This window comes from Schistocerca gregaria, chromosome 2, assembly GCF_023897955.1.
Source record: "Schistocerca gregaria isolate iqSchGreg1 chromosome 2, iqSchGreg1.2, whole genome shotgun sequence".
Taxonomy (NCBI): Eukaryota; Metazoa; Arthropoda; class Insecta; order Orthoptera; family Acrididae; genus Schistocerca; species Schistocerca gregaria.
In genome coordinates, this window is record NC_064921.1 from 502132664 (window position 1) to 502158664 (window position 26001).

The 26001-nt window shown below is 41.9% G+C and overlaps 1 protein-coding gene across 3 annotated transcripts in view; it reads right to left on the bottom strand.

The window, feature by feature from the left end:
- LOC126328451 (box A-binding factor-like) overlaps window positions 1-26001 on the bottom strand; it is a 219331-nt gene that overhangs the window by 115394 nt on the left and 77936 nt on the right. For all 3 annotated transcript variants that reach the window (XM_049996036.1, XM_049996038.1, XM_049996037.1), the window contains exon 2: window positions 4644-4732. In XM_049996036.1, the coding sequence (XP_049851993.1) occupies window positions 4644-4682 (39 nt within the window). In that variant the 5' untranslated portion in view covers window positions 4683-4732. The remainder of the gene's footprint in view (window positions 1-4643; window positions 4733-26001) is intronic.

The window sequence follows — 26001 nt, forward strand, 5'->3', positions numbered from 1 at the left end:
TTGACACAGTGACACACTGCTGTCTAGCAACGAAGGCCGAAGAATACGGAATAGGTTCTCTAACATGTGCCTGGCGTGGACTTTTTTGGAAGTGCAGTCTAGTACGCTGGCCTGGAGGATGAGTCTTCATCGAAGACAAAGGTATCGCGAGAGTGCCCAAGCTGCGCCGGCCGCCGCCGCCCCCCTCACGAACACCGACAAGGTAATGAACGCACGCGATGCCGCATGACAGCGCATCAAAAGCGTTATAGGACCTTTGTTGTTCTCTATTTATTGAAACAGTGTAATGGATATGGGTGGCAGCAATACGCCATTGTTTGCTGATGACGCTGTAGAGATGAGTGGCAGCTCATTCCAAACGTGGAAAAAGTGTAAGTTAATACAGATAAGAAGGAAAAAGTCCAGTGAGATTCGAGAACACTGTTAGTGTCGTGCTGCTTGACTCAGTCGCATCGATTAACCATCTAGGCGTAACATTGCAAAACAACATGAACAAGACGAGTACGCAAGGACAGTAGTAAGGAAAGAAAATGATCGTCTTCGATTTGCTGGAATAATCCTAGGAAAGTTAGCTCATCTTCGAGGCAAATTCGAAAATTAAGGACGGTTTGCTTATGTTTGAATGTTGGCCGTCCAGAAGATGGTTCCACGAATGTAGCATCGTCTATTGATTGTTTACGAAGCCACAGAAGACATTGTTTTGCTTCCACAATCATTTACATGAAAGTAAAAGCAAATAACTGTGATTGCAAAAAGCGTAGCTTCCGCCTATTGCGAGGTCGTGATGTAAAGTGCACAAAAGAATACACAGCTCGTCTACAGTTGTACCTAGTTTATGGGCCTGCTGTCATGTGCAATGGGAAGATTGCACAATGGTATCGATACTTTAAAACTGGGCGAAGAAATGTGCGTAATGGATAGCGGGGTGGAGGTCCATTATCGAGACCGATAATACCTTAAAACAAATGAATCAAAGATTGCGATGTCATTGGCAGTCGCCGCTTCGCCATTAATTTCCTCGTATTGGACGTGCCTGGGACAGTTCATCTCAACAACACACGTTCTGACATCGCTGTTCGTACGGTTCAATTCCTGGGTGGAGAACTTCTATGCGACAGGTTGGAAGAGTTTATGCGTCATTGCTGGCAAATAAAACTACTAATAAAAGCTTCTCCTAAGAGGGATAATGGGGACTCCGTATGTTCTTCACGGAGGCTATGTTGTCCTTAAACCCAGGAAGCCAGTTCTGACGACCTTACTACCTTGCGGAATAAATGTTCGTTCCGCATACAAACGAAGAGCAGCACTCTCTGGTACGCACCTACCATTTCTGACGATACACGGGTCTTCTCGAAGCGGGAGCGCTAGACACTGTTGTACTCTGCAATGTCATCTCAATATTCAGATGTTCAACAGTGTAGACGTTTTCTCGTTACCTCATGGGACGTCTGGTGCTCTCCAAACGTAAATTAACAATGACTACTGGTGTTATTAAGTTTTACTTCCGTTAGTGGTTGTGTCAGCGGTGCTCCTCGTTTCACTTTTGAACACCGTTTAGATAACATGTGAAATTAGGCCTTAAATGCACCTGAGGATGTACCTCCATGGTACGAAACCGGTTGTGTCACTCCCTGAGCGACAATAAAACAGCTAACGCGCTAAATTGGACTCTACTCAATTTTACCAGCATTTTAACACCTATTCAATTTTACCAGCATTTTAACACCTGAGTATGTTTTCATTTGTTCGTGTGTTTCTTCCCGTACGTATAATTATTTTAGCTGTGGATTCCATAAATAATAGAGTGTTTCCTTCTTCTACGGAATATATGCATACTTTTATGACCGGACGGTCCAAATTTTTTTTTCTAAGATGCCTCATATGAAGGAGACCGCATACAGAACACTCGTGCGACCCATTCGAGAGTACTGTTCGAGAGTTGCCACTAACTCCGGCTAGGGGAAGACATCGAGGCAGTTCGGAGGCTTTCCGCTATAGTTATAGGTCCGATCAGCACACGAGTTTTACGGAAATGCTTCATGAACTCAAATGGGAATCGCTGGAGATAAGAAGTCGTTCTTTTCGCAAAAAACTCATAAGAAAGTTTTGAGCGTCGGCATTTATGAGAGACTGCAGAACGATACTACTGCCACCAACGTACACAGGGAAGCAAAGATAATTCAGAGCCCGTACGGAGGCATGTAGACAACCTTTTTCCCTTGCTTCATTTGCGGATGGAAAGGGGAATGGAATGACTAGCTGTGGTACAACGTACCCTCCATCATGCGCCTTGTGATAGTTTGCGGAATACTTCTGTAGAGGCAGATGTAGAGAGAGAAACTGCGCTTGATGTAGCGAAAACTTAGAGAGGAAAAGCTGCTACTGTTAGGGCAGGGAGAGGAATCAGCATCTTTACGGAGGGGGCTCGTTGTGTGTAGAAAGACGTCCACTGGTCTCTTGCTCGCTGTTCAGAACAGGACTGGCTCGCCACTGTCTGGTGAGCGGTGCGAGAGTTGGTGGAGAGCGTCAGAGCGGGAGCGTAAGGCGACTGCTGCGGGCTCCCTGGAAGCGGAGCAGAGTAGAGGTGAGCGCCGCGAGCGGGCCAGGTCGCCGTTATCTAGAGCAAACACCGGCCCGGACAGCTGGGTTGGTACACTCGCAGCGCTCCACTCCCCCTGCGCTCACACACAGCTCGCGCACACCAGGGAAACTGCTTCTTCTGCGGACAGTTACCAGTTTGGCCATGCAGATGTTTCGCACTCGAACCGAAGAACTCATTTACTCTCGAGAGAGCATCGGTCGCATTACACTAGTGAAAAAAGGTGACGAAGGAACTAGGGCTGTTAATAAAATATCGATATATCGACATGTTTCCCAAAAAGTATCGATATACACTGGAAAGCGAAAAAAATGGTTTATGCATGCGTATTCAAATACAGACATATGTAAACCAGGGGAATACAGGGCACAGTCGGCAAAGCCTATATAAGACAAGTATCTGGCGCAGTTGTTAGATCGGTTACTGATGCTAAAACGGCAGGTTATCAAGATTTAAGTGAGTTTGAACGTGGTGTTACAGTCGGCGCTCGACCGATGGGACACGGCATCACCGGGGTAGAAGTGGGAATTTCCCCGTACGACCACTTCACGAGGGGACCGTGAATATCAGGAATCCGCTAAGCCATCAAATCTCCGACATCGCCGTGGCCGGAAGAAGATCCTGCAATATCGGTACCAGCGACAACTGATGAGAATCGTGCAACGTGACAAAAATGCAACCCTTCCGCAAATTGCTGAGGACTTCAATGCTGGGCCATCAACAAGGGTCAGCGTGTGAACCATTCAACGAAAAGTCATCGATATGGGCTTCCGGAGCCGAAGACCTACTCGTCTACTCTTGACGACTGCATGACACAAAGCTTTAAGCCTGGGCTGGGCCAGTCAATATCGAAATTGGACTGTTGACGACTGCAAACATGTTGCCTGGTCGGACGAGTCTCGTTTCAAATTGTATCAAGCGGATGGTCGTGGAATCCATGAACCCTGCATGCCAACTGGAGATTGTTCAAGCTGGTGGATGCTCTGTAATGGTGTGGGGCGGATGTAGATGGAGTGATATGGGACCCCTGATACGACTGTGGCAGATGAGGCGTACGTAAGCATCCTGTCTGATCACCTGCATCCATTCATGTCCATTGTGCATTCCGACGGACTTGAGGAATTCCAACAGGACAATGTGACACCCCATACGTCCAAAATTGTTACAGAGTAGCTACACGAGCGTTCTTCTGAGTTTAAACTCTTTCGCTGGCCACTAAACTCCCCAAATAGGAACATTATTGAGTATATCTGGGATGTCTTGCAATGTGCTGTTCAGAAGAGGTCTCCACCTCGTCGTACTCGTACAGGTTTATGGACAGCCCTGCAGGATTCGTGGTGTCAGTTTCCTCCTTCACTACTTAAGACATTAGTCGAGTCCATGACACATCGTGTTGCGGCACTTCAGCTTGCTCACGGAGCCCTACACGTTATTAGTCAGGTATTCCAGTTTCTTTGTCCGCCCCGATAGCTGAGTGGTCAGCGTGACGGATTGTCGTCCTTCGGGCCGGGTTCGATTCCCTGCTGGTTCGGGGATTTTCTCCGCTCAGGGACTGGGTCTTGTGCTGTCTTCATTATCATTTCATCCCCATCCGGCGCGCAGATCGCCCAATGTGACGTCGAATGTAATAAGACCTGCACCAAGGCGGCCGGACCTGCCCCGCAAGGGGCCTCCCGGGCGATGACGCCAAACGCTCATTTCCATTCATTTCCACCAGTTTCTTTGACTCTTCATTGCAAAACTAACATTATGAAAGTAAACAACGGAAAGTAGTTCTGATACTCATACTTGTAGTGACAAGTTGAAAAATAAACGGAAACTTAACACCTCGATAAAATCAGTCAAGGAATTGTTAATTCACAAACACTGGTCATTGTGCCACTGATAAACGTAGGCAAGACGATTAAAGTACGATTAATATTTTTCAGATGATTAACGTTGCAAAATGAGCATTAGTTTTGAGAAAATTCTTCCTGAATAATTGTTTTTGCACAACTATAAGTGACAATCACGGAGGAGACGTGAATGACCGTGGTGTACTTACTATAGAATGCCGCTCCGCGGTCATCAGCAGGTGTTTCATACCCGCTGGCAGTGAAGACCTGCTTGCCTTCTGGTGCTACTCAGCCACGCCTAGAAGAGAGGGATACGTTGTTAAAGAAGGGTCAAGCGAGAGCAGTTGCATAAGTGCATCTTCTTCCATGTATGTACAATCTGAAACAGAATTGGAAGTAGAGGGTGCGCATAAACTATATTTAGAATTTTAGACTTTTTAAAACTATATATGTATGAGAACAACTCGTTTTCAACACATGGTAAGATAATTCATACTTTTTTAATTTTATTTTACAGGTGCAACACAGGAGTAAGCTCAATGAGTAGCCTGGTTCATAGCGCAAAGTCCGATGCCCAAGTGCAGCGACAGTTTCGGACACAATGCGGAAGGGAATTGTCGTTGGACCAGGTATTCTGAACGACAACCGTTTGCAAGATGTCCGTCAAATTCGGTGCATACGGCAGACAGAGGCCTGAAAATGCCGCGATGAACAATGCACAGAGTCTTGCATAGGAGGTTACGCTTTTATGATTAGCAGATGCAGCTCCTTTAAGCACTAAACATGACGGACTAAACTCAGCGTGAACAGTCTGCAGTGAATATGTTAGTTGAGTTTGTCGCGAACAACTTTTTGGAAAATATTTGTTTCTCTGATCAGACACTTTATCATGTTACGGGAAAACTGAACCACTGTCTTCATATTAAACGTGAAATGGAAAGAGATAGTCAACTGCATCATGAGTCCATACTTTTTCAGAGAGTCTACTGGCAACAATGAGTTTTATCTGGACATATTACCAGAATTTGCCGTAACGTAATTGGAACATCTACAACATGACGCAATGTTCCAGTTGGGTAGGGCACCACACATTGGCCGCTAAATATCTGGATGAAAGGAGTGCAGATAAGTGGACTGGACGAGATGGTCCGTTTCGGTTGCTGCCACTATCACCAGCCCTCACAACAATGGAGATCTTTCCTACGAGGTTTTGTAAAGGATCAAGTGGACTAAATAAAAGTTACAGACCTAAGGACTTGAAGCCAGGCATTCACAATGCATCTGAACATGTCGCCGTGGTGTTCCTGGAGCGTATCCGGAGAGAAGTGAATGCTGACTGGATGTTGTCCGTGCCAGTGGCGGTGCACACATTGACGTGTACGAATGAGCAATCAAAACTTTGTGTGTTACCTTGTCATGGTTGGAAAAACAATTATTATTATGCAGTGTAGCTTTTAAAGTTACTATCATCTAAAAATGTAAAGATAAATTACGGACATTCTTTATTACGAACCTGAAGAAATTGTCGACAAGAGAAGACCTGCACTCGATATAGCTCAATCAGGTGAGCGTTAGAAATCTGACGTCGTATTATTAATCTTTTAATGATTCTTTCGTGTATGTTCAGTGTTTAGCAGTTCAGACTTGAAATTCTGTGCGACTGTTTTTGCATGTTTTATTTCTCCTTTTAGTGTTTCACTTCTTATGTCAAAAGAAATTACCGGCATTTCTCTCAGTGCCAGCCTCATCAACTGATTCACATACGAGTCACCTGCTGATATCAGGCAGAAGGACGGGCAAAATATCAAGGAGATCTATGATATCACATAACAATGAAGCAAAGTAATTTCGTATGACTTTATATATATATATATATATATATATATATATATATATATATATATATATATATATATATGTGTGTGTGTGTGTGTGTGTGTGTGTGTGTGTGTGTGCGTGTGCGTGTGTGTGTGTAGTGTGGTGTCATGTTTGCTTTTTATGAGATGAGAGAAAGTGTGAACCACGGTGCTATTGTCTCAAATAGCACTACGAGGGACTCGCAGCTTAGGGTCCCCATCCAACGATTGGATCACCGTCAACAATGTCAATGTCGCATGCCTTCACTTCATGAGACACTGAGGAGAGGTTGAGAATTGAATCAAAACATTTGGCGCGAAGACTGGTGATTAGGAACAGCACGCTACCACTCCTTCTGTCCCCTCTACCCTAAAAGTAAAGGGGAAAATGTCAACAGCGCGCGGCGTATCTGGCCGAAGATGAAAGATGTTCTTAGTTGTTAAGGTATACATTTTAGAGCCCATGTTTACAGAAGATTTTTGTCTTGTTTTGGTCCATACTACCAGTCTTTCTTCACCACATAACAATATTTGTAGATTATCGATTCTGATTAGAAAGGTCAATGTAGAGCTTTTGTAGTGCCCTTTTTGATCTGAAGGCAACTCTGTGAGACTCGAAACTACCAATCATAAAAGAGTTAGGTGACCAAGATGAATTACCTAGCAAACAGAAGAAATTCTACTCTTACATAAAATTCTTTATTATTGTCAGGATCGCTCCTTTTAACAACGCCTTCTCGAAACTGTGCACTAGTGTCTCCGTCGAAGCCTGTTTGATCTCGAGCAGGAATTTGGTATTCAGCAAATGACTATCGCTACTCACTCGATGATGAAATATTTGACAACTAAAACCCGAGATGGTTTTTCTTTTTACGGAATCTGACAACAGGTGACACCCGCGTTCCAGTATCCAATGAAACAACTGAAATGTAGGTAACCCGTTCCACAAGGGCAGGGAATGTTTGCCGGCAATGACGAACAGGAAAGGCGGGCTGTTCTGTATGTCGGTCGCTGATAAAGAGATCCGCCGCCGCCGACGAAACGCCTCACTGTTCGGCAACTGGCCCGCCTGTTAGGAGGCGCGAACCGTCACGCGCGCAGCATTAGTTTGCCACCTTCGCTGTCGGTAGGATTTACTTTTCACAGTCGCCTCCTAGACACGTCGCACTTAGAGATCCGTGTGAGAACTAAATTACATAAATAATTTATAAACTGGAAACCGAAACTGCTGTAACCATGAAAGGTCTCTGTTGGATTCCTGTCATGTTAATTTCTTGAATCTGTTGTCATTTACGGCATAAATTTCTCTTCTAAATTTACTGTGGCGTTTCTGACTATCTGCGAGGAGACTGAGCAGTGGAACATGTTACTTTTACACATAAACAAGAACGATCTGTCACACTACTACACTTTAAAGCAGTTTATATCTAATTCATATATGTAATTCATGTCACACAGTCTCATACGGAACCTACATCCGCTTTCTTTTATATACTGTATATGATAAGATACTGTCATCCCCCTTCCTTCTGTGTGAGAGGATGAATGAGCAAATGTATTTCTAGTTGCATGCTGGATGGTAGCAGACAAGCCTGTCTGCTAGAGAACAGTAGGACCAACGTCGGAACAGGTAGCTACACTTTCTAAAAGCAAAGACGTTTCTATCCTTAGTATGGTTCTGTCCGTCCCTTGTCATGTTGGTATAGGAAGCTGCCCCTCTGGTCACTTCCGTTTTGTATTCCGAAGCACCCTTGGTAGGAGCGCAGGTCAGTCTGTCCGCGGCGAGCGTCTGAAGTGGTAAGATATCCGGCTAAGCGCGTGTCTGCCAAGTCCGCAGGACAATGGATTTCTTAAGTTCAGCGTAACTGAAAATTTAATCAACTTTATTTCAGGTTTAGCTCTAAAATATCTAATGTTATCTTAAATTGCAACGCAGTGTATTTCGAGTGTGAACTTCAGAATATTTTACAGTAGTTGCTTTGTCACTACTTTGTGAGTAAAGTGGAACCACGTGTTGATCAGTAACTCTAACTAAGATCATCAATCTTAAATGCGAATGTGCGTGAGATTATAACGTCTCGCCTTAACAATATTTTTCAATATAGCAACTTTTCTTTATGTTCAACCCACGTGGGGTGTACTTCCTGAGACCAGTACCACGTGCTTATACAATTGTTTGACCCATCAGGTTAATAGTAAGACGATAGTAACCAGTTCGAGGTTTTTCTTTTGTAAATTGCTTTTCGATCTAATTTATTTTAATTATCAAAATTATTGTGGAGTTACACTCTTTGTGTAAACCAAGTTAACCACGTGAAGCATGTGGTGTAATCATCAATGTAGCTCTCAGCTATTCTTTTCGGGAAGATTTCACAGAGAGTTAGTATGAATTTAGTATACCAGTGTGTGGTAATTACATGACGGACAGGATTGGGCTACGAACGTTACTTCTTTGGGTGAAAATTGAATCGGTTGGTTGTGGTTAATTTCCTCTTACATATGTTTCAATGTTCTTCGCGTGTTATTTTATGAATGTAGTGTTGTATGCAGTCTCCCAATCTTGGCTCCATATTTGATGTGTTCCGTAAGATTACAAACTCACATTTTCACAATCCTAAATAAGGCACCAGCTTAGTTATGACTCAAGTTTAATATGCTGAAATTTCAATGATCAATGTTAAAATAAATTTCCAAATATAAACTGATTTATTTATTTTTATTTAAATTCTCTTTTTATATATGTATCACTGGTTTTCGTATGACTATTAAAAGATTATAATTAATGTTAGTCTGGTTGGAAATTTGGTAAGCTAGACTGGATACCTGGTGAAACAGTTGCTCATAATGCAACGTTAACTTCCTCAGATAGCTCACAGCTTTTAACCCTCTTTTATTGTCTATCAGCACCGCTTTCACATAAGAAATTAAAGCGACAACATTACAACTAGCTCATTTCCCTGTATTTTACTTTTCACTGAGCATTTCGGAAGATTTTACTTCCAACATTAAGTTAATAGGGCTTGGATGTACTGTATGGCTGACTTTTGGGTAACCTATGGTCTGTCTGACAGCAAACGACAAAGGAAAACAATTCCAAATATGCAGTTGTTTCGTCTGACACAGAAGACCTGATAGATCCACCCTCACATCATTTGTTCCCCCTATCAGCTGCATATCTATCTATTTATGTTATTTATAGAATGATTCACCTGTTACATCAGCCGCTTATTAGGAATATCAGATAATAGGCCTAAGTCCTAATGCAGACATTAACTAACAAATAACCGCATACTAAACATTACTACTAAATGTATCCCTACAGGAAAACCTTCACAATTATTAACAGCTCATCATTATTTACGTATAGCAAATGTAGACTACAGCAATGTCATATGTATGTAGATGACTGTTGACGTTGTGTCACAATAAAAAACCATTTACAGCCACCGACCCACCCATCCACCCACACACACACACAATGTAATAATAATAATAAGAAGAAGAAATTTTTCGGAGTTAATATTTTTGAGTGTTCTCTGCGCTTATTATACCCCAAGTTGCCATCCTTGCTTAGTTCAGTGTATATAAATGTGTGTGTGATGCAGAAAAGGAGCCTACGGCGATTCATAGGTATTTAATTTTAATTTATTGTCACGGTTAAAATCAAAACATCTACATAAATAACAGTATTGTACCATTTTTTCCTTCATCTGTGCTGGACAGCGTTATATGCTACCCAAAAGTCATACAAACAAGACATCCACGTATTATTAATCGACATGCAGGACAGAAAGAAGGTCAGAATCGGCCGTAATGTCATCTGTGTTTTATTGCAGATCTTGATTTAGGTTGACTTCACAGCCATAGTTTTATGAACACAAAAATAGCACAAGGCTCAGACACTGAAAAAACGCGCTAGCCAAGAATCATTTCATAGCTGTACAGAATGCCAATTGAACAATTAACTACCGTTAAAGGTACTCATGTGGACTTAACATATAACGACACACCTTACAATATAAATTTGGGATGTACAAGCATTAGTCAAACAGAAGCTGCGGTTTACAAATACTTACTGCCAACTTTGGTTTATGCCATGTTGGGTGGCCAATGCTCTCTATTTCCACTATCCATCCATAAAAATTGGTTTAATAAAATTTATATTTAAGAATAAAATGAAGTCAACTAACAATTATTACCATTTGAAAGTCGCCTTCTTGGCCGAGGGCGTAATAGCGAGCTTAGCGTAGTTGCCCCATATGTTATGTTCTATTTAAGGTTTTATCCTGTCTCACCATATCGACACGTCAATACATTCACTACTCTACATGAAGTACCATATACGCTAACGTCCGACACATCTATGACTCAACAGACACTACATAGCGAAAGAACTACGGCAACGAGAGCGAATAAATAAATACTATTCTATTAGGCTATGTGCCACTGCCTGGGTCACTCAGCCAACGATGATAGTTGACAGGATTCGTTTTAAAAGGTGCTGAGGCCATCTTGATACTACAAAGGCCCAAACATAATTCTTACAGTGACGAATATCTAAAAGTAAATATTTTCGCGAAATCTTAATTTATCACAATAGCAGTACGTCGTTAATTGAAACTACACCGCCGAACAATAGCCCATCCTCAGCCATAAGAAAGACATTAATTACATGTTATGCGTCCAATAATTTTTTATGCATGAGGACGGCCTGTTGTTGGTCCGAAACTGGAAGGTCAAGACAGTGACATATAGCTAACTGAGAAGTTTTTCCCCACATCGCAATAAATACATACATAGAGGACTAGTTTCGGAAATTTAAATTGCCATCTTCACAGCATCTACATATTTCAACCACTGTGCCACTCAGTGTACAGCTCTGTCATCTAGTCATAAATATATTTGGGAGCCACTCGTTGAAGAAGATGCACCAGTGTTATATGTAATAAAACAATACTTGTGGTAAACATTTTCAAAATTTTCTAATAAAAAACTTGTAGTTTGCTGTGTCTGTATTGACAGCTGCCGGTACATAATAAGCAATACCCTGTGAACCAAATGTATTGCATCAGAAACTTTTGAGAGGGTTTAGCACAAGTACACTCCTGGAAATTGAAATAAGAACACCGTGAATTCATTGTCCCAGGAAGGGGAAACTTTATTGACACATTCCTGGGGTCAGATACATCACATGATCACACTGACAGAACCACAGGCACATAGACACAGGCAACAGAGCATGCACAATGTCGGCACTAGTACAGTGTATATCCACCTTTCGCAGCAATGCAGGCTGCTATTCTCCCATGGAGACGATCGTAGAGATGCTGGATGTAGTCCTGTGGAACGGCTTGCCATGCCATTTCCACTTGGCGCCTCAGTTGGACAAGCGTTCGTGCTGGACGTGCAGACCGCGTGAGACGACGTTTCATCCAGTCCCAAACATGCTCAATGGGGGACAGATCCGGAGATCTTACTGGCCAGGGTAGTTGACTTACACCTTCTAGAGCACGTTGGGTGGCACGGGATACATGCGGACGTGCATTGTCCTGTTGGAACAGCAAGTTCCCTTGCCGGTCTAGGAATGGTAGAACGATGGGTTCGATGACGGTTTGGATGTACCGTGCACTATTCAGTGTCCCCTCGACGATCACCAGAGGTGTACGGCCAGTGTAGGAGATCGCTCCCCACACCATGATGCCGGGTGTTGGCCCTGTGTGCCTCGGTCGTATGCAGTCCTGATTGTGGCGCTCACCTGCACGGCGCCAAACACGCATACGACCATCATTGGCACCAAGGCAGAAGCGACTCTCATCGCTGAAGACGACACATCTCCATTCGTCCCTCCATTCACGCCTGTCGCGACACCACTGGAGGCGGGCTGCACGATGTTGGGGCGTGAGCGGAAGACGGCCTAACGGTGTGCGGGACCGTAGCCCAGCTTCATGGAGACGGTTGCGAATGGTCCTCGCCGATACCCCAGGAGCAACAGTGTCCCTAATTTGCTGGGAAGTGGTGGTGCGGTCCCCTACGGCACTGCGTAGGATCGTACGGTCTTGGCGTGCATCCGTGCGTCGCTGCGGTCCGGTCCCGGGTCGACGGGCACGTGCACCTTCCGCCGACCACTGGCGACAACATCGATGTACTGTGGAGACCTCACGCCCCACGTGTTGAGCAATTCGGCGGTACGTCCACCCGGCCTCCCGCATGCCCACTATACGCCCTCGCTCAAAGTCCGTTAACTGCACATACGGTTCACGTCCTCGCTGTCGCGACATGCTACCAGTGTTAAAGACTGCGATGGAGCTCCGTATGCCACGGCAAACTGGCTGACACTGACGGCGGCGCTGCACAAATGCTGCGCAGCTAGCGCCATTCGACGGCCAACACCGCGGTTCCTGGTGTGTCCGCTGTGCCGTGCGTGTGATCATTGTTTGTACAGCCCTCTCGCAGTGTCCGGAGCAAGTATGGTGGGTCTGACACACCGGTGTCAATGTGTTCTTTTTTCCATTTCCAGGAGTGAATGTTTTTATTTTATGTGATATAACACTGGTACGTCTTCTTCAACGAGGGGTTCCCAAGTATGTTTATGACTAGACGACAGTCCTCTGCACTGAGTGGCACAATGGCCGATGTATGTAGATGTTTTGAAGATGGCAATTTAAGTTGCCGAAACTAGTCTTAAACTTTTAACAATAAAATCGTTTTGTTTGTTTAGCCTTCTTACTGCGCTATTACTGTACTTCTAAGGGCTAAGTTTAGATCAAATTGTAAAAGTAATTAGTTTTTGCAGAACGGTCACAAACGTCTTTTTTTCACTCATTAGTTTCGCGGGAAAGTTTAAATTAACAGTGCTAATGAGGCAGTCAACCAAGCCGGTGGCGTGAGAGAGACGGTATTGAAAATCCCTGCGCTCCAGCTTACGTGGCTTTTGTAGCCCAGTTGAGGGCTATTTCCCGCCTTGATAGACCACAAGTGCCCTGTGTTAAAGTATTCGCCTGTACTATAGTACTTTGTAAGCAGCTATCGTTTACACCATGCATATCGGGAACTTAAGGCCGATGGAATTATTGAGAAAATATTGCTCACCTTTTGCGACTGGGTCAAGTACTCAAGCGTCTATACAGTTGTGTAAATGACCAGTCAACAAACGTGCATTCGCCAACTGAAATACACTGAACACGCCTAGCAAGTGTATCATAAGAATGTGCTAGAGACAAACTTTTGCCCTCGCGCCACGATCGTCTTATAAATTCTAGCAGTTCTGGCAGATGTTAGGAATACGCTTAACGCTGCAGTTACAATAAAAATACACGCACAACATATGCTTTACAAAATAAGGCACAATGACTGAATTGCCAGTTACCAATTTTTAAATATCATGCAAAGACGTTGCATTGAAGTTTTCGAGTCCTGTCACCAACAAATAACGAATAAAACAGTCTGAGCAGGGGCATATCAGAAAATAAGAAAGATACAAGGTTTCATAAAAATATTAGCAGCAGGATTGAAATGTAATGGATTTAGAAATATCGACTGGAGGTGACACAGGCGTGGCCTGTAATAAAAAGAAAATCAATGTAGAGCTTCGAGGAACCTCTCCAATAGCGTGGAAGTGAAAAAGCAGTTGTCTGCAGAGCTAGCAACAAGAAATGGCATAAGCCTATCGGATATTAAGTCCGGTATTATATCAAATCATACTGTAATTATCCTTTGTTTTGAGTGGTAAGAAACTGGAAATAAGAGAATCTTAAGTTGTTTCCGTGAGACAATTTTAAATATTGAAAATATCTCTTACAAACGCGTGGTCAAAGAAACTGGAGCTCTAGTATTTTTAGTATAACTACCTAGTGTAGGACACTTAATTCTAAAAAAAGGAGAACAGAAATGTAGAATAAAGAAATCCGGAAATTAATATTATACAAGGATATATCTGGACTGCTACAGTTTGCAACAAAGCAACATAAAAGAGAAACGGAACTAGCTCTTCTGTAAAGCAATGGTTACCAAATTATTGTTTTTGTAGAGGCGCTGTATAACACTCAATATTCGAGGGGCCGATTACCTGCCGGTAGTCGTTAATTTACTGCTCTCAACTTTTGTTAGCTAGAAAAGGAATCAAACAACTGTATAGTGTAAAATCAACTTTATTTCATATACATGTATATATATTTACAGTCAAAGCAGAATATTTGGTTGGGGACACAGTTCTAATGTGTGTAAAAAGTTACAGAGTGTAAGATATAAAGTAAAAAGTAATATATATTTCTAAATGTGAATTTTGGAGCCTAATGACATCGAAACCTAAAGATTCGACACTAAAATCTGTCGTCTTCGGCAATTTTTTTTCTTTTCTTTACTTCATACTCCCACCTTCATTCTTAGAAGCGCACTTTTTCTCTTTCCTTCTTGGAGATAAGACTCATGTAAAATAAACATATCACGAACTGCAAATTATTGATGGTATGAAGTCCACCCCTTAGTGAACTGTCAACGATTCTCTTAAATATTTGAGGTATATCTTATACTTTAAATAAATTGCATAGAGTAAAATGTCTGTGTTATCAGTAAGATAAGGCAATAAATAGGACTGTCATATATAGTTTTAGAGATAAATAAAATATGTGTCGAAGAAATGGTGCCGAAAATGGACTGGTCCGAAACTAACTGCGCACAGAAAACGAGCTCTAGTCACCGCTGAAGTTGTGGCAGAATTTCAACGAACATGTTTCGAGGAAGGGCATCTCTTTGATGTCTTGCGACAGAGGGGTGGTACAGCACCTCAGCGAAATGACGGTGCGTTTTTAAGTCTCGACGTATGTGAACCCAGTGAGTCATGGCCGGTGACGTCTCTTTTATGACGACAATGACCGCGGTTTGGGCGCGGCTTTCGTTACAGATGCATCTGCGGTGTCGTCCTCACGACGATGACAACAAATGGCCATGTCGTGTCTGTCTACACTATATGCTAGGCCTCTAGTCAAGTTCTTTACGCAGGTATCATCCAAGAAGTGCACAGCCGGACGACATTACCACTATAGGTGTGCCCTAACAGTATTTGTTCTACTACAACATACGAATTCTAAATGCTAGATTGCTAAGGGTATAGCTTCCGTAAACCATAAGGTTGACTTCAACACTGCGGTACCATAGGAGATGGCATGCTCTTGTTTGCATACAACCTTTCTTGTGGCTAGACTCAGCCAGTTATTCGAGACATACATTTTTACGTGGACTAGGAACCATGGTGCAATTTTGCAATTTGTCATATCTCGAACTATTAAATCATTTCCAGAGGTGAAAGAAAGTATGAATGACATAAAAAACATCAGAATCGACTGAGGATGAAACCCCAGACCACTGGATTTGTTTCTGGAACTTGCTCACTGAGCCACCAAGAATTAACAATCTCCATATCTGACGTCAAGTTGTCAGGTTTTTCATTCAAGTGGCTGTGGATGTCTTCGTGATATTCACAGTGAGACACAACTGACGACGACGCCTGTCTCCATTGCTACTTTCTGTTCCAAGACTTGACGCGTTGGTGGCGAGATATCACGTATGATCGAAACCATTGCACTGCACTTGGTGAGAAAGTTAGGATTCTGAGCTGTAACCGAAATGTCGAAGTCAATAATATCATAAGCTCTGCTAAAATTTAAAAAAGCGCTTGACGGTAGCCTCTTGTCTGTCAGTGCTAATTTCAGGTCGTCTGTCAATTTTATTTAAGCTGATTTTGTATTGCGATGTTGGAAGCCTGATTGGTTTTCATCTTGGAGCTTATAAATTGCTTGAGTAAACGAACTCTAGGCAGAAAATAAAACAAAGTATCTAATAGAAATTAATTTTCACAATTGGTGGCAATTCTCTTCACCCTTCATCTGTATTTGTGTCAAAATATTTGCTGAACTAATTCTGATGGGCAACGAAACTTTGGAAACACCTCTCAACAAGTGACAATCAATGGAACAGGACCACACAGCATATATTGTAAATCAGTTCACTTGCAACTCGGAGGTTGAAGAGTACTAAATTTTTTGTGTGTGAATGACAGTTGCACCTTCTCGAGCTTTTGCCCCATCAGTGCACAAAAAATGACGATTTCTGGTGTGGTATATTTGCAATCGAAAGTGGCCGATATTAGTGTAAAATTCTTACTCTTCACGGTTGCTAGGCTGATTGTTTACAGTCCCTTACATAGTTAACGAAGGATAGACGATTAGGTCTTAATTGCAGTCGACGACGCGGTCATCACAGGCGCAGTATAAACTCGGGTCGGGACAGATTAAGGGAGGAATTCGGCTGTGTCCTTTACAAAGCAGCCATTTTATCACATGTCTTAAGAGATTTAGGGGGCGGCCGTTGTGGCCGTGCTGTTCTAGGCGCTTCAGTCTGGAACCGCGTGACCGCTACGGTCGCAGGTTCGAATCCTGCCTCGGGCATGAATGTGTGTGATGTCCTTAGGTTAGTTAGGTTTAAGTAGTGCTAAGTTCTAGGGGACTGATGACCTCACATGTTAAGTCCCAGAGTGCTCAGAGCCATTTTTTTTTTTTTTTTTTTTTTAGGTTTAGGGAACTTAAATGTGAATGATCGGACGATATTTAAACTGCTGTCCACCCTAGTACGATTCCACTGTTTTAAACAGTGCCCCACCTTGTTCGTCGACGATACTTAAGTTTAAATTTAGCCAAACACAACGAACTCTGCAACACTCTTCACCAATTAAAAAAAAAGCATTATATCTTTGTACGATTTAATAAAAACTAAGACATTTAGCCAATAACTGTATTTTACATTAAGTGGGATGCCCAGTCTCTTTCATACTTAATTCTGACCTAAAACATTTTTGCAACGACAACGAGAAAGTTGGTGATTGTAATTTCATGAGACGATTCTGTCGCAACGAAAAACGCCTTTCTTTTAATTATTTCCAGCCCACATCCTGTATCACTTCTGTGATATTCTCTCCCATATTTCACGATAATACGAAACTTGCTGCACTTCTTTGAACTTTTTCGATGTACTCCGTCAGTCCTATCTGGTAAGGATCCCACATCGCGCAGCAGTGTTCTAAAAGAGGACGGACAAGCGTAGTGTAGGCAGTAGCCTTAGTAGGTCTGTTACATTTTCTAAGTGTCCTGCCAATAAAACGCATTCTATGGTTAGCTTTCCCCACAACATTTTCTGTATGTTCCTTCCATCTTAAGTAGTTCGTAATTGTAATACCTAGATATTTAGTTGAATTTGCGGCTTTTAGATTAGACTGATTTATCGTGTAACCGAAGTTTAACGAGTTCCTTTTAGCACTCATGTGGATGACCTCACACTTTTCGTTATTTAGTGTCAACTGCCACTTGTCGCACCGTTCAGATATCTTTTCTAAATCGTTCTGTAGTTTGTTTTGATCTTCTGATGACTTTATTAGTCGATAAACGGCAGCATCATCTGCAAACAACCGAAGACTGCTACTCAGATTGCCTCCAAAATCGTTTATATACATAAGTAACAGCAAAGGGCCTGCAACACTATCTTGGGGAACGCCAGAAATCAGTCCCGTTTTACTCGATGACTTTCCGTCAGTTACTATGAACTGCGACCTCTCTAACAGGAAATCACAAATCCAGTCACATAACTGAGACAATATTCCATAAACACGCAATTTCACTACGAGCCCGTTGTGTGGTACAGTGTCAGAAGTCTTCCGAAAATCCAGAAATACCTAATCGATTTGAAATCCCTTGTCAATAGCACTCAGCACTTCATGTGAATAAAGAGGTAGTTGTTTTTCGCATGGACGATGTTTTCTAAATCCATGTAGACCGTTTTCATAAAGTTCGAACCCAATATATGTAATTTGTATGTTGTTCTGATATTATCATGTTCCTTCCGCAGAGAAATTTGTGTTGCTTGCACATGGTTGGATTCGCGCAAAACTTTTTGTTAATTTTTGAACCAATGTGAGAAATATATGGCTTCTAATCAAGCTATAGTGATTTTGTAAAATAGTTAGTTTTGTGATTTGTATGCTGTACATAAACATTAAAAATAATGTAAAAACCTACCTTTATTTTATACTACATATATATTTGATAAATTGGTAACTGATCGAAGCCCCGTAATAAGCTCTTTCGCTGGAAACTAAGAGGCAAGCAATGACATTTCCGATAATATGTTAACACTACAACACTCATTCCCGTTTTGCTCATGGTTACTTAAGAGAAGAGGGATATTAGTTGTATATATTGAACAATAAATATATGAGCGGCAAATAAAGATCACAGTTTCAATAACTGCACGGGCAGAGTTACGCAACACCAGTAAAACATTCGATACACTAACTAGCTTGCAATGATAGAATGTAAACGGAAACTATTTCAGTTTTCTCATTGTTTCCATCGCCATTAATGCAACACTTTACATACAGATGACTATTAAGAGAGGATGAAGCAATAAAAAAAATATGTTATTTAAGTGGAAGGAGGCTTAACAGTATTTATTAACAGCTGGGAAGGTAGTACTCTTCATAAGTTTTCAGATAACTTCAATCTCGAGTGCCATCGAGATCCGCTTCAAATGCCACGAAACTGATAACAACTACAACACCACAGGAAAACTGTGCATGACAGCAGTCCATAGTCCTAGAGAAAGATCAGTAAATTGTGTTAGTAGGCGTTAGAGATCGGATTCGAGCTAACATGCAAACAAGAGCGGAGCAGTATGATGGACGTAAAGGAATTATGGGCAACCATTGAACGGATCCTAAACCGTTCTCTGGAGAAGTGTGTGCTGAGTAAGTGGATAAAGGACTGAAAGGGCCCACAGCCGATTAATAACAAAAATCGAAATTTCCGAGAGAGCACAGACTATTACACTCACGGTTCAAAAGATAACGCGCAAAAACGACAGGCAAAGGTTAGTAGAGATTCGTGCGTCTCTAAAAAAATCAATATATAAAGCATACAACAACTACCACAGTCATATCCTGGCGAAAGATCTTGCAGAGAAGCTGAGAAAATTCTGCTCCTACGTGAAACCACTGAGCGGGTCGAAGGCTTCCATCCAGTCCCTCATTCACGTCCGTGCCAGTAGAGAATAGCAATAGAAAAGCTGAAGTTTTAAATTTCCTGTTTAAAAAATCATCCATGCAGGAGAATCGTACAAACATACCGTCGTTTGACCGTCGCACAGCCTCCGTATCGAGGAGATAGTAATATGTATCTCAGACGTAGAGATGCAACTGAAAAAGCTGAAAACAAATAAGTCACCAGGTCCAGATGTAATCCCAACTCGGTTTTACAGAAAGTACTCTATAGCACTGGTCCCTTACTTAGCTTGCATTTATCGAGAAGCTCTCGCGGGAAGTCTCCTGTATATAACAAGGCTAAAAGGACCGACCCGCAAAATTACATACCAATAGCCTTAACATCGGTTTGCTGCAGAGTTCCTGTATATATTCTCGATTCGAATATACTAAATTATTTTGAGACGGAAAAGTTTTTTTCCACGGATCAGCATGGTAATAGAAACATCGCGCTTGCTAAACTTAGCTTACGCTCCTCTCACATGATATCCAACGAACCGTGTATGAAAGGCAACAGACAGAGTCCACATTAGTACATTTCCGCATAGCGTTTGATACGAATTACCGCTGTTAACGAATGTAAGAGTACATGGAATGGGTACCCAGATATGTAAGTGTCTCGAATACGTGTCAAGTAATAGGACCCAGCATGTTGTCCTCGGCGGCGAGTATCATCAGAGACAACGATGTCGTCAGAATTGCACCAGGTAGGGGTGATAGCACCACTCTTATTCTCTATATACATACATGATATGGCGGACAGGGTGAGCGGCAATCTTATGCTGTTTGTTGATGATGCTGTGATGTACTGGCCACGAACGTAAAGAAGCTGAGTAGTTGTACGAGGATAGAAAATGATTTAGACAAAATTTCTAGTTTTTTCAAATTTATTTGACTTCAGTGCAGTAGTCAAGCCATAGTAGCAGTAAATTACAGAAACCTTACATAATTAGTTTCGATGAAGCTCAGTCACCATCATCAAATGCAACAAACAAGGTATAAGTCGGCTATTAATTATGAGAACCTGAAGTATGTGTAACATCTAGCCACAAAAACTTTGTCATAGGAAACAATATTGTAAATTTATCCTGTTAAAACAAACCTCATTATTCGGTAATGGTAAAGAAGCAACATCACTGCGATTGACCTTTGTGAAGCCTTTATCTATATGTCTATATATATTTAGTAGCGCTCCGTAAGACATTTATGTCTGCTTACTGAATTTCTGAATTGCTTCTGATGACAGATAGCTAGTTTTAGATGTAGAAACATGGAAATTAATGCGGATCAATAGGCAAAACCATCTCGTTATGTTCGAATACGGCATTGGTAGTATGGTGCTTGACAGTCACTTCGGTTAAACATCTAGGCGTAACGTTGCAAAGCGATATGAAATGGAACAGGCATGCAAGGACTGTAATAGGGAAGGCGAATTGTCGACTTCCGTTTATTAGGAGAATGTTGGGTAAGAGTGAATCATCTGTAAAGGAGACCACGAATAGACTAGTGCCACCCAATATCGAATACTGCTCGAGTGTTTGGAATCCCCACCAGGTCGGATAAAAGGAAGGCATAGAAGCAATACAGAGTGGGGCAGCTAGATTTGTTACCGTAAGTTCGAACAATGCTCAAATATTACGGAGATGCTCCGGAAACTCAAATGGGGATCCCTGGAGGTAAGGCGACCTTTTTTCACTGGAACACTATTGAGAAAATTTATAGAACTAGCATTCAGCGATGACTGTAGAGAACGTTTCTTCTGCCGCCAAAGTACGTTTGTCGTAAGGACCATGAAGATAAGAGAAATTTCGGGCTCGTACAGCGGCACACAGACAGTCGTTTTTCTCTTGCTCTGTTTGCGAGTGAACACGAGAGGGAGTGGCTATTAGCAGTACAAGGTACCTTCCGCCAGGCAGTATACTGTGGCTTGCGGAGTATGTTCGTAGATGTATAACAGCACAAGTCTGCTATCACTACAGTCATAAATATCAAGAGAACACTCTAGGAGTGTTACAATTATGACGACTCATAACCAAAATTCGACTAAGACAAAAAAAAAATCAAGCATGTTGAAATGCTGCCAGTCAACGATGTAACATTCGCTGGCATGGAATATTTAGCAAAAACTACACACTACATTCTCAGTTTTGTTGAGTATTTTTCCATTTACTTTTAGTACTGTAATTTCACGAGCGTTTCGTTAAGTCCCGCACCGCATATTCTTCTAGACAAGAAAACATTCCATCAAAGAATGGCCGATTACTACTTGCAAGGATGTCCAGAAAATTTTTGCTATAACTAAGAATGCAAGAATTTGTAACATCAGAACACTCAAAAATAACCATCTCGTTTCAGCTTGAGGGAGGGAAGATTTGGGTTTAATGTACCGTCGAAGACCTTGCATTCAGAGTCGAAACAGCAGCTCGTTTTGGGAAAGGTTGGGGAGGGAAATGAACTGCGCTCTTTCAGAGAAACTATCACGGAATTCTTCATAACCGATTTACGAAGAGCACGGAAAACCTAAGTATGGATGGCCGGGATATGAACTGCCGTCTTGTCGATTACGGGTACAGAGTCTCGCCACTGTGCCACCTTGTTCGTTTTTTCAGCACGAGTATGTCAGAATTAAAAGAGAGACGTGAATGCGGAGGGGGAGGCAGCTTTATCGGTGTACGAATGCAAGAGGTGGAACAAAGGTAAACGAAATGTAATCTTCATAGTAATTAATGTAATCGAACAGTCATGATGTGGATTACTTTCTTCCTACAACCAGTCCTTGGTGTAAAACATCCAACGCTTACTGCTGAACATCTGTGTGAAGTAAATGTGAGTCATTATGTTCTACTGTCCCTGTAATTAAGTGTTGCTTGGGAGTTCTCTTATATTTTGCATGTTATATCAAAATCTCGTGTTTGGGAAACTTATTGAGATTGTATACCAATTAATATTTTCTCTACTGGAGCACCGGCAACGGCCTTGCCGCAGTGGATACACCGGTTCTGGATTTTGTTATTTCATTTGTTCACTGCCTATGGCAGTAGAAACAATGATATTCTGCGCGAATGTTATTACTGTGTGAGACGATAACACTTCAGGCTTACTTACCGAGAACACACGGATAAAAGTGGTTTCTTGTTGGTAAGAAGACTGGACTATGGCCGTCGTGCTAGACTTACAGAAGTTGAACAAAAATAGGGAAACGCCTTGAGAAATGCGTACTTGAACATAAATGCAGATGCTAGGGAAACCTGACATTGTAATTCTGTCAGAGACAGAAAGGACTTGCAAGAGCAGTTGAACGGAATGGACAATGTCTTGAAAGGAGGATATAAGATAAACATCAACAAAAGCAAAACGAGGATAATGGAATGTAGTCGAATTAAGTCGGGTGATCATGAGGGAATTAGATTAGGAAGTGAGACACTTAAAGTAGTGAAGGGGTTTTTCTATTTGGGGAACAAAATAGCTGATGACGGTAGAAGTAGAGATGATATAAAATGTAGACTAGGAATGGCAAGGAAGGTGTTTCTGAAGAAGAGAAATTTGCTAACATCGAGTATAGATTTAATTGTGAGGAAGTCGTTTCTAAAAGTATTTGTATGGAGTGTAGCCATGTATGGAAGTGAAACGTGGATGATAAATAGTTTAGACAAGAAGAGAATAGAAGCTTTCGAAATGTGCTACACAAGAATGCTGAAGATTAGATGGGTAGATCACATAACAAATGAGGAGGTACTGAATAAAATTGGGGAGAAGAGGAGTTTGTGGCACAACTTGACTAGAAGAAGGGATCGGTTGGTAGGACATGTTCTGAGGCATCAAGGGATCACCAATTTAATATTGGAGGGCACCTTGGTGGGTAAAAATCGTAGAGGGAGACCAAGTGATGAATACACTAAGCAGATTCACAAGTATGTACAGGTTGCGACAGGTACTGGGAGATGAAGAAGCTTTCACAGGATAGAGTAGCATGGAGAGCTGCATCAAACCAGCCTCAGGACTGAAGATCACAACAACAACAGCCAAACTTTCAGCCTGCGCTGTTGTATTTGACCACGAACTACATCTGCACGATGTCCTCAATACGCTGCAAGTTCAGTGGACAGGACACCACTCTTTGTAGTAGTGTGTGCATTATTTCTGAGCTAAATGAATTCGAACATGTGTAAACTATTGGTGCTCGTATGGTGGCGGCTTCCGTAACCAAGGATACCGAAGTGTTCGGTGTTTGAAGAGGCACCATTTGAAAAATTTATACCACGTGTAGGGAAAGCAGAAGACCTGCATCCGCTAAGTCACATTGCGGACTAAATTATGTGTTGAGTAACTGTGAAAGACTGTTACTGAAAAGGACTGTGACGAAAAATGGAGGAAAACAGTTGCAAAAATCACTGCACAACTGAATACCGCGCTCATGAATCCTGGCAGCACCAAACCACCAAGGGACCTCCATAAGCGGCGAATTACAGGGCAAGGTGAAATTCCAAAACTACTCATCAGTGATGCAAATGCCTAAAAGAAGAATATGCTCTGCCGAAGCCGTAAAACCTGGGCTTTGAAGCATTGGAAGAATGTCATCAGGTCGGAGGAACCTTTTTCGCACTGTTTCCAACTTCTGTCCGACTTTACGTCCCAAGAGTAAAACATTACAAAGGCTCGGTAATGATTTGGGGAGCCATGTCGTGGCATCCCATAGTGGCCACGGTTACTCTGCAAGGTTATTTCATTGCTAAGGATTATGTGGCCATTTTCGCTAATCAGCTAAATCTCACTGTACAAGAATTGTCCTAAAATGATGTTACTGCGTTCCAAGGCGAGAGGGCTCCTGGTCACGCAGTTAGCATTGCCCAGGATTGGTTTTGTGACCACGAGGATGAGTTGTAGCATCTACCCGACACACCACAGTCACCAAATCTCAATATCGTTGAGCATTTGTGGTCTGCTTTGGAGAGATCTCTGTGTGATCGCTATCCATTTCCATCATCGTTACCTGAAATTCCAGCTATTTTGTAGGAACTATTGAAAATCATTCGGAACCTGTATTTATCCATTCCTAGACGACTTGAATCGTTTTGTATGCCAACGGGTTTCCTAAACTGTCTAAGGCATGGTAATGTGTTGTGGTTTTGGTGTTCCCATACCTTCGGATAATCCCCGTATAAACGAAATCAAACGTTGATCCGTCGGGTATCACTGCTCTCCCAGCTAATTGTGCTACTCAGAAATAGCGAAGTTCTGTCATCTTTCACTCACTTAAAATTTTCAGCGGCATAAGATAACTTCAGATTCAGCGTAGTTAACACGCTACTCATCACTTTAGTAGTTATTACAGACATCTATAGAGTGCTTACCAGGTAGCAGAGATCAGTTGATTTCTCTAGACGGCTAATGAGCGTGAATAATCGATTTTACTTTTGTACCACAAATTATTTTTTCAGTTCCATACACTGAAATCAACGAAATCTGTGCTAGGATCTTATTAATAATCATTGGGAACAGTTGCACCACTAGATTAGGAAGCATTCGTATAGGGACACTAAGAAAATGTAACAGATCTAATAAGGAGACTGTCTACACTACTCTTGTTCGTCTTCTTTTAGAATACTACTGCACGATATGGGATCCTTACTAGATAGGATTGATGGAGTACATCGAAAAAGTTCAAAGGACAGCACCTTTTGTATTATCGGGAAATAGGGGAGAGAGTGTCATTGAAATGATACAGGATGTGGGGCGGACATCATTAAAACAAAGGCGTCTTTCGTTGCTGCGGAATCTCCTCACGAAGTTTCAATCATCAACTTTCTCCTGAAAATGCGAAAAATATTTTGTTGACTCCGACCTACAAATGGAAAAACGATCACTATGATAAAATAAGGGAAATCAGACCTCGTACGGAAAGATATAGGTGTTCGTTCTTTCCGCGCGCTATACGAAATTGGAATAACAGGGAATTGTAAAGGTTGTTCTATGAACCCTCTGCCAGACGCTTAAATGTGATTTGCAGAGTATTCATATAGATGTAGATAGAAAGAACACTAAAGAAGTAATTGGTAATAGTGATAACATTTACTTGCAAAAAACCAGCATTTCTGCTGTAATCAAAGTAATTGTGCCATTTAGACTTCCTTCGCGAAAATGACATATAACTTTCAAGACAAAAACTTAGAGTGTGTCTCCCATCAACCTAAAGCACAATAATAGCGACATTTTGGCTGCTGCTTCCTTCACGCTTTTGTTGTAATTGAACCAGTAAATTTATGCTGTTGCGGTGATACATTTTTCAATTTGTTATTCATGTAGCTACGTTTACAACAATGACCTTTTTTCTTTTAATTTGACAGTTGGCTAGTGCTTGTTAGCTCCTCATAACTACCGGAACGAAATTTTGCTTTGATTTTTCAATCGTTTATAAATGGTGCAGATATAAATATGGAGTAGAAAGTCTAGCGTTGGAGAATCGGCGATATACAGCAACAGCTACATGAGATGATGGTGTCAAGACAGCAGCAAGCTATTCTTTAGTTATACTGGGCGTCTGTCGTTCAAGTTCCCTTTCTGACACATTTCATATTTTACATTCCGCTTTTGTTGTTCGTATCTGGTGATCCAAACTAAAATACCGCATGG